The sequence below is a fragment of the Lampetra planeri genome, chromosome 37 (genome assembly GCF_965212315.1).
Source record: "Lampetra planeri chromosome 37, kcLamPlan1.2.h2, whole genome shotgun sequence".
NCBI classification, from domain to species: domain Eukaryota; kingdom Metazoa; phylum Chordata; class Hyperoartia; order Petromyzontiformes; family Petromyzontidae; genus Lampetra; species Lampetra planeri.
Genome location: NC_136143.1, coordinates 6,907,455 through 6,920,796, shown reverse-complemented (window position 1 = coordinate 6,920,796; position 13,342 = coordinate 6,907,455). Strand labels below are relative to the sequence as shown.

The window sequence follows — 13,342 nt, the reverse complement described above, 5'->3', positions numbered from 1 at the left end:
GGGGGGGGGGCAACTTTATTGTTGAGAGCCGAGGGCCATGCAGCAAAATCCATTGTTGTACTGCCCTTCTATACTCCCAGCGCCTTTTCCCACCCGCGCTGATCGTCACCCCGTGACAGAGGACGGGCAAATTGACCCCTCACGACCCACCGTGGTGAACGTTCAAAACGTTGGGCCGACGTCGGCGTGGGGTTACAACGGTTGGAGCAACGTTGCGTGTGCACGAGGAGGCCTGTGTAGGGACAAGCTCTTGGACGTAACGTAGGAATGAAAACGCGGCAATTTTGTACTCAAATGCTTCGAGTCATTTAGCCCGTTTCTAAATGGTGGTCGCCCAGTGTGTAGAGGCAGAGTCAGTGGCACAGTGCGGGTGTCCTGGGCCCTGTAAACTAAACTATTTTTATTTTATTTTACGAGGTAAAGCCCACTGAGCTGTTTCAGAAGCGACCTGGCAACAGAAAGAACATGTAAACTCCAAATACACAGCAGGCGTTGGGGTCAAACCCACAACCTCCTGTATACCGGGCGAAGTAGTTAACATCTCGTCACTGTGGCGCCCCTGTAAGTCCATGGGCCGAATTTGGTACCACCTTGTGTAGCGCAACTTATGCAGTACGTACTGGTTTATTGACATGGCTCGTACGAGTTAACGATTCGATAACCCCAACTGAAATGGTTAACGCACGATTTGCTGTTGCTGGCCGCACAGAGAATTTGGAACCATCCACGCATTGCCACCTCAAGTGGTGCCGATAAGTTAAATATCTGATTTGGACTCATGGACGACTGGTGCAAGGAATTAAATGCCCCTTCGCTCCCCACCCCAGTCAATGTAGCCCAGAGGCTGCGGTGCAGTTGCACCGCCTTCACCACTCACTCGATAGCCACGTGCACCGCGAGCAGACAAGGAACGCCGATGGAGGGGGGTGGGGGCCGTGGAGGTGCACCTACCCTGGCACGGAGCAGCGTGCAGTGCAGCATGTTGCCGGTCTGGTCGTAGAGGAGACTGAACTCGAGGCAGCCGAGCGTCGCTGCGGAGAGAGCGGAACGTTCAGCGGCGGAAACGCGACGCGCCGCCAGCGTCACAAAACCTCCCGACTTCCCGCAGGCCCCCCCCCCCCCCACGGCCACAGTTCCCTCGCTCACCAAACCCCTCCGCTCACACGGAGACGACGGATCGGTAGACCGGGCAGCGGGGGCGGTGGTGCTGCGAGGGTCGGGGGAACGGCGGCGAGAGGGGGGAACGGGGAGGGGGGGAATAGAGAGATGAGAACAGGAGAGAACAGAGGCAGAAACACAGAGAGAGGAACGGAGGAGAGGAGGAGTGGAGAGACAGGGGCACACAGGGACGGAGACGGAGGGAGATTTGAACACAGATCGGGGACACAGAGATGAGAGCAGAGAAGGAAGAGGGGGGAAGAGAGGGAAGCAGACAGATGTAAGGACAGTGGGAGAGGAGTACTGAGAGGGGGACACAGATTGTAATAGAGGGAAACCGAGAGAGAGAGAGCGGAACGGAAAGGAGGGAGGGCGGACGATCGGGAAGGCCGAGACTCACTGGCATCGTCCGAGTCGTTTGGGTCAGCCTGCTGCTGCTGCTGCGACGGTGTCGCGGCGGCGGTGGTGGCGGCGAAGGCGGAGAAGGCGCGGTCGACGTCGTCGTCGGCGTGCGACGAGGTGGCCAGTGACGACGAGGTGTCAGAGGGGGCGAGGGAGAGACGCGAGCGCAGGGACCCCTCTGCAAACCACCGCCCCCCCCGCACCCCACAGCGCGAGCCACGTCACGCCGGCTGTCGCCACCACCACACCGTCGCGCAAACGCCGAAGCACCGGGATGCCCTGGTTTGAACTAACGAGACCTCGTCCGCTTCGGTACTGGGACCGTAAGTCTCCATCGTGGTCTTGTGAGACATCTCTGTATCCATATCAGCGCGAGCCTCCCCTAAACCACATGACCTGTGTGTGAGGGCTACCCCCACCCTGAATCACTCCCCTATCACGGCCGCCGCTGTGAAAACGGACGCCGCTCCTCCGTGCAGCAGCAGGGTCCTGATGTAGCCACCTCTTCCGCTCCATCCTCACCGCTCCTGAACCATTTGCCCCCCGTTTCTCAGTTTATTTTCTTGGCATCGCTTCCGTCCTTCTGCCAGAATCTAAGGGAGTTGTGCAGTCCGCACCTGACCACGGTGAGTATGTAGTGCGGCTGTTAGCGCAACGCTGCGCTACGAACCCGCTCACGGCCAACGCCAGTGACGATTGTTTGAAACGGTCCTGAGCCTCCCCTAGGTCAACTCGGCCTCAAATGAGTACCTGGTGCGGTGTGTAAACATCGCCACTGCGGAGACGAAGGCCACCCACCCCCTCGCGTGCCGTGTGGGCCTTCACAGGTACTAATCGTGAACAGCACCCACCCCAACAGTCTGTTGAGACTACACGGGGAACTTTGATGCTTTATAACAAGGCCGTAATTATAATATATATTGGGGGGGGGCACATTCCCCCCCCCCCAATATTCAAATATGCTCAAAATGTCCCCCCCAATATAATGCTATGAAAATATCAAAAAGTAATAATTGCTATGCTATGTAAATAAAAAAAACAATGTGTTAAACCTTGGCCACAATATCTGGTCTTCATATAAATCAATGCATCAATTACTGTTTATATGATTATGGTTGGACTTTATTAATCCCTAATCTCTGCCATTACATACAATGAAACGAGAAATGGTAAAAAAAAGTTAAAACAGAGCAATGTAATAGAATACACTATTAGACATTATTGTAAAAAATAAAATAAAAAGTCCATCCCATGTGTTAGTGACATTTTGAAATAATTTTAGGCAGGAAATGGCAGGAAATGAGTTTTCTAATTTAGATATTTTTCTGGGTTGGGACCCCCTGGAAGATTTTTGGTCTTGCTTCATAAATATAACTGGAGTGAAGTCCTAAACCTGCTGCCGAGGGAATCCGATGAGCTATAACGCTCTTTTGCACGTACGCGTGCGTGTGTGTTGGACTTCTTTCGCGCCGTACGCAGCCAATCGTGCCAATCGGAGATGTCCAGTAGGGGCACGGGGTCAGAACGTTACACCAAAAAAACTGTACAAAAACACGATAGGAGTGCAAAGTATAGCAAAAGGTAAACAAATGACTTTGAACAAACGATACGAATAAAACGAAACAATTTTTTTTATGTTACCAGGTAAAGCGCACAGAGCTATTAGCTTCATTTTCAGAAGCGATCTGGCCACAAATGATAGCTCAACGAAGTTGGCTCATCATCATCATCATCGTGTGGAACTTTATAGCAATGTGGAGGGAAAAACTGGAGGAGCCCAGAGAAAAAAATCCACACGACCACGGGGAGAACATCCAAACTCCAAGTATACAGCAGGCGTCGGGGGTCGGGATCGACACCGAACCACCTCCTGTATACCAGGCGAGGTAGTTAACATCTCATAGCCACTGTGATGATGAGAGAGAAAGACACATGCAAACTCCGAATATACAGCAGGCGTCAGGGTCGGGATCGAACCCACGACCTGCTGTATACCAGGCGAGGTAGTCAACATCTGTAGCCACCACGGCACCCAATAAATCCGAGAGATTGCGCAGATTATCTGGAGCGCTGCTCACCGCCCGCCCGCCCGCCCTCTCCCTCCGCAACCCATGAAGCCAACCGCGTAGCGAGACACAAGCGAAAGTGAGGCGCGCACACAAATCCAGAACACGCATGCGGGGATTTCCGAGTTGGGGGAAGAAGTTTTTATTGGAAAGGCATGAACCGAACACAAGCCACCAAAGAGAGGAGCCAGCGAGAGAGCAAATGCAAGGGCCGTTAGTGACACAGAGAGAGAGAGAGAAAGCACAGAGACGCGGCGTTCATTCTTTCAATTTGAATCTTCAGGTCAAAATCTGAATCTTTTGTTCATTCTGGAGAAATCCGATGAGCCGCGAAGCTCTTTATTTTTTATTTTTCTCACAGACGTTCAGCAGCGAGCGGCGGGTCAGTCAGTTACCCGGCTGTTGTGTTTCTGTCGGTGGTATTTTTCGCGCGTGGTTCTGCTGCTGTTGTCGTTCACTACCGAGAGTGCGGTCGCGACCCGAGCAAGTTTTCTTCACTAATAATTATCTTAGGTGGTGGTGGTGGTGGTAGGGGGGGGGGGGCACTTTCGCCTATAAGACATCATCAATTTGAGGACCGCCATAACATTTGGAACCATTTGGGGGTTTAATAAAAGGCCACCAGGGGCCGACAGTGGCCTGGGGGGGCCTTTAAAACGAAGAACGCCTGAGGCAGCAATTCCTACAACCATCTTATATTATCAGCTCAACTAAATCGGTGAAACTCGGTAAATGTTTATTTACAGGAATAGTCGATGGCTATTTTTGGTCTTCCTCGCCACAACGGAATCATCTCGATAATTAAATCATTTGGCGATGGCGATGACGATGCTGCGTGCTCTTTGCTGCGTTGGCAGTGGTGCACAAAGCACAGTTGATAATAATAAAAACACGTCCATCCATAACAACATTGTGGCCTTTAACGAAACAAAATGATATATTTATATAAAAATCGCCGTTTCGAAACATGCATTTAGATAACCCACATTTGACGATATAATGCCACTTCGATGAGCCATCATCACGCCAGTTCGCCTTTTAAAAATGGTTAATAATCTCAGTGGGCGCTATCTTTCGAATCAAATTGTGGTCGTGTACTTTCCTGGCAGCGCTTGGCCCTCAATGTTTACGAAGAGGGGGACTTGTTACCCGAAAGTCGGCGATTTTATTCTAAGGCCCCCCCCCCACCACAAACACGCACGCACAGTGTTGCTTTTTCTTCTTGGTTCTTTCGGTAAAGTCACGTAGAAGGGAAGTAATAAATAATAAAAATAAAACATAATAAAATAATTCTCACGACGTTTCGGTCGGGGAGACAGCGTCTGTCTCCCCGACAGACCTGGTCTTCACCTGAGGACGGCCGCTTGCGTTGTGACCGAAACGTCGTGAGAATTATTTTACTATGTTTTATTTTTATTATTTTATTACTTCCCTTCTACGTGACTTTACCGAAAGAACCAAGCAGATGAATCCCTGCAGTCACGAAAGCTTTAAATCGAGGTGTTGTTTTTGACGAGTGTCAAGTTGTCGTGTTATTGCGTGAAAAATTATCTCGGCCTGTGTCTTCGGTCGCGACCCGTCTCGTCGTCGCGGTCAGTAGCTGCGGGCGGTTGGGCCTTCGGCGGGCCGCTCGTGGCCATCGTTGAAGCGATTCTCGTCGCTACATTTTAAAAAATAAATCTCCTCGTCGACACAAATCGACGGCGGGGCAAGCGGTTAGACTCGCAGGGTTTCTCAAACTCCAGTCCTCGCGGGCCCACCGCCGTCGCTGCGCTGCGTCTTTTCCGCGTTATCCAAATTTACTCCTCGCACATTCAAATAGTGCGCCGCTTAAACCCGTTCCACGCTGCCGCACGCGCCCAATCGTTGTTAAACTCGTCCCACGTGACACGCCGAGCAATTAAACGCTCTTCTCTGCGTCCAGAGCCAATGCCAATTAAGATTTGAGATCTCCGCGTGCAGTCGGTCGCTTCTGCGGCAGTCTGGAACGCTCTTCCTTCCCATATCAGGAAGCCACGGGAGCTATATGCACTTTTTAAAAAATCCAGACTAAAAAACTCATTTGATTTAGAACAGCCTTTTGTGTTTAGCTTGTTGTCCTCCCCCCGCACCTCCGATTATCACGGATGGCTACGTAGAGTGCAAAAGAAGCCCAACATGGATGTATAAACATCTAAACACGTGTCCATGTGTGTCTGCGTGCGCACCCAACGCAACGTTAATTGGTTAGCGCGCACCACATTTAGACGCGTTTGAACAATCATCGGGCACCGTGGCAGCGTGAGACGAGTTCATTTGAGTGCGGGAGGGGGGGAGCGCGCGGGGAGTAAGTTGGTAAATGCGGAAAGATGTAGCGTGGTGGCTGGGCCATGAGGACTCGAGTTTGTGAAGCCCTCACCGTGTTAGGAGCGTGGCGACGGCTCGCGATTCACATTGGCAGCGGCACACAGAGAGCGCACGCTCGTGCGAAATCAACGCGATAGCAAACAAGGGCAGGCGAGAGACGGCAATTTTCCAACCAGTCTATCAATGGCATCATCAAGGATTAGGATTATTATTGTTGTTGGCGTTGTTATTAAGGCGGTGAGAATGAAGAAGGCAAGGCCGTGCAGCAGCCAGCGCTTGCGCGCGCAGAGAAGACGCGCTGGGGGTAGGGGTGGGAGGGAATGTCCTGGTAAAAAACAACAACTCCATAACCCCCCACGGAGAGCGCCAATCGGTCCTAGATACGTCGGGGTTTTTTGTTGTAAATCCGCTTCCGAACACGAAATCTTCCCACGCCTTGGCGGCTCGTGGAGGGAGGGGGTGGGGGGGGGGGGTACTTAACCATACTTCACCGTGGCGGTTAGTGCTGGGTTGGTGAGGGCAAGGAGCACAGCAACTTTTCTATGCATGGACTGGCCACCCATTGGAGCGCTACATCGAGGCCTCAGCCCCGCTCAGCTTTCCAGCTTCTGATGAGATTGGTCACAGGCCGGGTGTTTTGTTCCTAGGCCCCGCGCCTCTGAGAGGTAAGGCAGGCAAAGCGGATGGCCAACGGGTGAATTATGAAGAATCAACGTGGAATCCAATGTGGCTGCGAGGAGCATGGCTTTACCGTGAGCTATCTCAAATCCAGAATGCACAAACAACCCTCTCCCGTTGTTATTTTTGGCCAAATAAATCATTTCGGAGCCAGGGTCCCCCCCCCCCCCCACCGCCCAGCAGCGCATTTGCGGCGCGCGCAAATTAAAACACACAACGACGAAATCATCAACGCGGGCAGAGAGAGAGAGAGACGATGCGTGCAGGGCGGTGTTACGGTAGACGTCCCTGCGAGAAGAGGTGGATCGAGCCCGAGGAGGAGTGTTCTTTCTGTGCATAGACAGCGTTTGGAAACTCGAGCGAAAAAAAAAAAAGAAAAACCACCAAAGTACCAAACAAACACTTTGCTCAAACCAAAACGAAAACTAACTCGACGCGCCGTCACCAGACCCGCGCCGCCATCTTTGTTTACGGAGCTAGATGCATCGCGGGACTGTGATGGATGGCCACGACTTGGGGAAGGCCTTCATCCAGCAGTGGACAGAGCTAATGGCCGATCATGATGAACGATGAAACGCCGCAACTGAAACGCGAAACGCCGCTCGGCTTCAAAACCTACGGGGCGGGCGTTCTATTCTCTCGCTAGGCCCGTGCGGTTGCGCTGCAGCTAGCCCCTCCGACGTCCATTGTGGGCCGCAGCGAAACGTCGGACGTCGCGCTGAACGACACGCGGCGACGGGCCCGACATAAAACGCACGTCGGAGGGCGAGCTACAGCGCACGTTCCCTGACTGTTCCATTTGGTCTTTTTTTGGCTTTTGCGGCAAGTCTGGCCACTGAAACCCGCGTGGGCGAAAACACCGGCACACGAGGATCGCTATGTTTTAAAACTTTTAAAAACGAAACGACTGTAAAATAACGCAGCACCTGCCGCTGTAAACACACTGCGCGCTTTACTATTTCTACTACGAAGACCAAAGTCGGAACCGCTCGATTCGCACTTCGGCTGAGGCAGTTGACGGAACAATTTATAAAGACACTCTTTGGCGCTTTACAGTGAAACGTTACTACACAGTTGCGAGCGTTCGTTAGGTTTTTTTTGCTTACGAAGCCACCATTCCAAAAAGCATTGACCTGCCTTGCCTCGGTTGGATTTGGCTATAAATGACGTCACGCGATTTTGGACGATTTTTGACCTCCCCCCCCCCCCCCTTCGTCACACGGCGTCACAAAAAAACAGGTCCCCCCTCAAATATGACGTCACAAAGCTCTGCCCCCCCCCCCCAAAAACATATATAAAACATGCTTCAAATCGCTTTAAACTATTGTCATCGTAGTGTGTATTTAATGTGGCGCTGCACTCTGATGTTGTAGGAGAAAACATTAAAAGTCTATTTAATTAAGTAGAACGTGTTGTTTATATTTATTTAAAGTTGCGCATTTTGATGTGACGTCACATTTCTAAAACCCCCCCCCCCTCGTCACACATCGTCACAAATGTCTGACCCCCCCCCCCCCCCCCAGGTACGTGACGTCATTTATGGACGGCCCCTATGGTGGCATGTGTGACAGTGTAACGACGCCCCGAGGGATCAAGTGATATCTAAATCCTAGCAGGTAAGGCCCAACTGAGCTACGTAGCTCTTTATCAGAAGCGACCTGGCCGTCGCAAATGATGGCTCAACTTAGTGGCTTATGCCACGTGGACATTTGTCGCAAGCCAAATACTCTAAGCGCACGCCGATTCTAAATGTGGAAGGGAAAAGCATCGATTCTCGAGCATCTGATCGCATGCCCGTGTAACGCGAGAATCGACGAGTTTTCGATTTGGATTTCGTATCGATGTCAAACGCGACCCACGCAGCCTCCGCTGAAGCCCTGCTACATTCATGCACCCGCTATGTTACATGAATACCAGTAAACGTGGGGTTGCAACCGTTGGGGCTGTTGGGCCAAGATTGTTGAGGCAACGTTCCACGTTTATTTGGTGGCAACAGTTCGTACCGAATCGCTGTGGAGGGTGAGGAGGGCAGGGTGGTGAGGGGGGGGGGGATTGTTACACCCCCCGGGAGGTAACGTTGCACGGACGGGCTCTGTAGCAGCAGCAGCACAGACGTTCCACGCAAACCCTGCGGTTGTCCTACAGCGACGTCATAACCCATAATCTGCAACGGTTACGATCGTACTTAGTGAGCGGCGACACAACGATATTCTACAAACCGGATTGTGCGAGTATCGTGGGCTTTGACATGTATATATTTCATACGACATGTACGTACGCCGAACTTCTCACCGTACGTAGCGAGCCGATATGCCGTGGTATCGCCGTACCGCGGCAGCCATTCTCGCGTCGCGCGTGCGTGCGTGCGTGCGTGCGCGCGTGCGCGCGAGAGACGCGGGGCTGCCGCTGCCGCTGTCCGCGCCCCCACTAACCCCGGCTCGCGTCGCTGTCGCCGGCAGCGTCGCCCTGGCAGCTCTCGGTGGCGCTCGTCGCTCCCCCAAACCCGCCGCCGGCTCCTCCGCCCCCGCCGCTGCTGCTGCCCACGCTGCCCCGGCTGCCCAGCGCGCCCTGCGCGCCCTTCAGCTTGCCGCCCGCCGACCCCGCCGGCCACGCGCCGGCTCCGTCGCTGCTCGCTGGGCACCAAAGGTCAAGAGTTTGGAGTCAAGGGTCACGGTTCAAGCGGTTAAAGTACGTATGTATGCCGGACGTCTTTCGCGGCGTACGTATTCCGACCGCGCTAAAATGGGAAGTGCGGAGCCGGTAACCGCTGAGATCTCCGGGGTTCGTATGCGGGTTTCAGCAGCTGCTGCGTGTGATTGAACCGGGTTCTCAAGCGAAGTGAGCCGATTCACCTCAGCGCGGGGTCACCAATGACTGCACAACAAAAAAAAATCATCGCAAACACTGCCGGCACTGGCTCTCCCTAGACCTCATTCGATCGACCCCGATAGGGGTTAACTCCGTCAGTCACATTTTTGTGGGTAGATAGAATGAATTACTGATGCTTGGAGTTACCCGTCAACAGTTGTCGTCTCTACCAACCACAGCAGGCCCCTGCCACAGAGCCATGGAATTTCCAACGATGGCTTGGGACCAACCGACAAAGATGTTGAACTTCTTTTGCGCCAAACGTAGCCAACCACGCTAATCGGAGGTGCGGGCCAAGGACAACAAGATGAACAATGCCCGACGTGGATCTCAAGACGCATTTGTTACAAGGAGGCTCTCGCGTTCGGAAGATTGGCCGTCGACTGTGATCCGATCGCGTCTGTCGCTGCGGCCCACGACGACGACGACGACGGTGACGATGTCGCCTTCGCAGCTGTTGCCGAAGACGGTGGCCGGTTTTACTTTGCCATCGTTACCGCCGCCGCTACCGCTACCGCTGCCGCTGGGGCGGCCGCTAGCGCCGCGCGGCGGAACCGCGGCCCTCACCGGAGTCGGCCCGCGCGACGCCCGCCACGTGACGCGCCCTCCGGGTCCCCGCGTCGTCTTCGTCCGAGCTGGAGTTGCGCTCCGAGTCGGAGTCGCTCTCGCCCATCCTCACTGCGGCGCGACGTCCAAAGGTGGAAGGAGGAGGGGGGGGGGGAGGAGCGTCACTCGTTAGGCGACCCGACGGGACGGCGCGCAATACGTTCGCTCGCGCGCTCGCACGGTCGCACACTCGCTCGCGCACTCGCTCACCGACGAGCTACAGAGCTTGTTCACAGATGTCCAGTAAGGGGGCGGGGCAGAAAGTTAGAAAAACAACAAACGACACAAACAACGATAGGAGGGCAAAGTATAGGAAAGGTGAGCAAGTCAAAAATAAAAAAAGTATAAAAACTGTGGGTGCGGAATGACGCGTCAGATTCATCGATATTGTCTGCTGATCAGCACGGTTGGCTACGTACGCTGCCAAGGAAGTTCAACGTACACCTCCACACACTTGTAATGCTGCTCTGCCGCCGTACAGTACTCGCTCGTAGAGACGGAGAGAGATGGGACGACTTGGAGGCGCAATGAGCAACCACAGAGCAGTGGGGAAGGCAGCAGTAGCAGCCAGGCGGCAGTGAGCCGGCGTTACAAACAATTGGCCAAGCTCTGTGGTCCTCTGCGTCTCTTTATATATTTTCAATCGATGTGCTTTTACGTGTACGAGGAGACAGGCGCACCAGGAGAAGGCTCGCATGTGTGAGAGGGGGGCAACGCTGCGCCCATACAGGCGGAACAGGTGGAGTTCACATTTGCCGTACCGCCTTCTCCCGGGCAAGCCAGGGTATGGACGGATCCTCGTCGAGTTCAATTAATTATATTTGTGCAGAGATCCAACAACCCTCGCCGCTGCCTCCACAGTGCTGGACTACGGGGCAGAGCCGCGTGCGTCGCCAACACTACCCGGACTCATGGATAACACGAGCTTTGTTTGTGCACATTTTTGGAGTTCCGTCACCGGGCGACGGAACTCCAATCCCTGCCATCCAGTGGGGGGGGGGGGGGGGGGGGGGCAACAGCGGCATAACGGAGAGACGAAGGAGAGACGGAGGAGAGACGGAGGAGAGACGGAGGAGAGACGGAGGAGAGACCGAGGAGAGTCGGAGGAGAGACGGAGGAGAGACCGAGGAGAGACGGAGGAGAGACGGAGGAGAGACGGAGGAGAGACGGAGGAGAGACGGAGGAGAGACCGAGGAGAGTCGGAGGAGAGACGGAGGAGAGACGGAGGAGAGACGGAGGAGAGACCGAGGAGAGACGGAGGAGAGACGGAGGAGAGACGGAGGAGAGACGGAGGAGAGACGGAGGAGAGACGGAGCAGAGACGGAGGAGAGACGGAGGAGGAGAGACGGAGCAGAGACGGAGGAGAGACGGAGGAGAGACGGAGGAGAGACGGAGGAGAGACGGAGGAGGAGAGACGGAGGAGAGGCGGAGGAGAGACGGAGGAGAGACGGAGGAGAGACGGAGGAGAGACGGAGGAGAGACGGAGGAGAGACGGAGGAGAGACGGAGGAGAGGCGGAGGAGAGGCGGAGGAGAGGCGGAGGAGAGACGGAGGAGAGGCGGAGAGACGGAGGAGAGACGGAGGAGGGACGGAGGAGGGACGGAGGAGGAGAGACGGAGGAGAGACGGAGGAGAGGCGGAGGAGAGACGGAGGAGGAGAGACGGAGGAGGAGAGACGGAGGAGGAGAGACAGAGGAGGGACGGAGGAGAGACGGAGGAGAGACGGAGGAGGGACGGAGGAGGGACGGAGGAGGAGAGACGGAGGAGAGACGGAGGAGAGACGGAGGAGAGGCGGAGGAGAGGCGGAGGAGAGACGGAGGAGAGGCGGAGAGACGGAGGAGAGACGGAGGAGAGACGGAGGAGAGACGGAGGAGAGACGGAGGAGAGGCGGAGGAGAGACGGAGGAGAGACGGAGGAGAGACGGAGGAGAGGCGGAGGAGAGGCGGAGGAGAGACGGAGGAGAGACGGAGGAGAGACGGAGGAGAGACGGAGGAGAGACGGAGGAGAGACGGAGGAGAGACGGAGGAGAGACGGAGGAGAGGCGGAGGAGAGACGGAGGAGAGACGGAGGAGAGGCGGAGGAGAGACGGAGGAGAGACGGAGGAGGAGAGACGGAGGAGGAGAGACGGAGGAGAGACGGAGGAGAGACGGAGGAGAGACGGAGGAGGAGGGACGGAGGAGGAGAGACGGAGGAGAGACGGAGGAGAGACGGAGGAGAGACCGAGGAGGAGAGACGGAGGAGAGGCGGAGGAGAGACGGAGGAGAGACGGAGGAGAGGCGGAGGAGAGACGGAGGAGAGACGGAGGAGGAGAGACGGAGGAGAGGCGGAGGAGAGACGGAGGAGAGACGGAGGAGGAGAGACGGAGGAGGAGAGACGGAGGAGAGACGGAGGAGGAGAGACGGAGGAGAGACGGAGGAGAGACGGAGGAGAGACGGAGGAGGAGGGACGGAGGAAGAGAGACGGAGGAGAGACGGAGGAGAGACGGAGGAGAGGCGGAGGAGAGACGGAGAGACGGAGGAGAGACGGAGGAGAGGCGGAGGAGAGGCGGAGGAGAGACGGAGGAGAGACGGAGGAGAGACGGAGGAGAGACGGAGCAGAGACGGAGGAGAGGCGGAGGAGAGGCGGAGGAGAGACGGAGGAGAGACGGAGGAGAGACGGAGGAGAGGCGGAGGAGAGACGGAGGAGAGACGGAGGAGAGACGGAGGAGAGACGGAGGAGAGACGGAGGAGAGACGGAGGAGAGGCGGAGGAGAGGCGGAGGAGAGACGGAGGAGAGACGGAGGAGGAGAGACGGAGGAGGAGAGACGGAGGAGGAGAGACGGAGGAGGAGAGACGGAGGAGGAGAGACGGAGGAGGAGAGACGGAGGAGGAGAGACGGAGGAGGGACGGAGGAGGGACGGAGGAGGGACGGAGGAGGAGAGACGGAGGAGGAGAGACGGAGGAGAGACGGAGGAGAGACGGAGGAGAGACGGAGGAGAGACGGAGCAGAGGCGGAGGAGAGGCGGAGGAGAGACGGAGGAGAGACGGAGGAGAGACGGAGGAGAGACGGAGGAGAGGCGGAGGAGAGACGGAGGAGAGACGGAGGAGAGACGGAGGAGAGACGGAGGAGAGGCGGAGGAGAGGCGGAGGAGAGACGGAGGAGAGACGGAGGAGGAGAGACGGAGGAGAGACGGAGGAGGAGAGACGGAGGAGAGACGGAGGAGGAGAGACGGAGGAGAGAC

General features: G+C 55.6%; 1 protein-coding gene across 13 annotated transcripts in view; it reads right to left on the bottom strand.

The window, feature by feature from the left end:
- The window catches only part of LOC144730989 (rabphilin-3A-like), a 57,696-nt gene that overhangs the window by 6,120 nt on the left and 38,234 nt on the right, over positions 1–13,342 (bottom strand). For all 13 annotated transcript variants that reach the window (XM_078611917.1, XM_078611923.1, XM_078611929.1 and 10 more), the window contains 4 exons: positions 10,086–10,196; positions 9,083–9,283; positions 1,559–1,738; positions 952–1,031 (listed from right to left, as the gene is read on the bottom strand). In XM_078611917.1, coding sequence (XP_078468043.1) covers positions 952–1,031; positions 1,559–1,738; positions 9,083–9,283; positions 10,086–10,196 — 572 coding nt within the window. The remainder of the gene's footprint in view (positions 1–951; positions 1,032–1,558; positions 1,739–9,082; positions 9,284–10,085; positions 10,197–13,342) is intronic.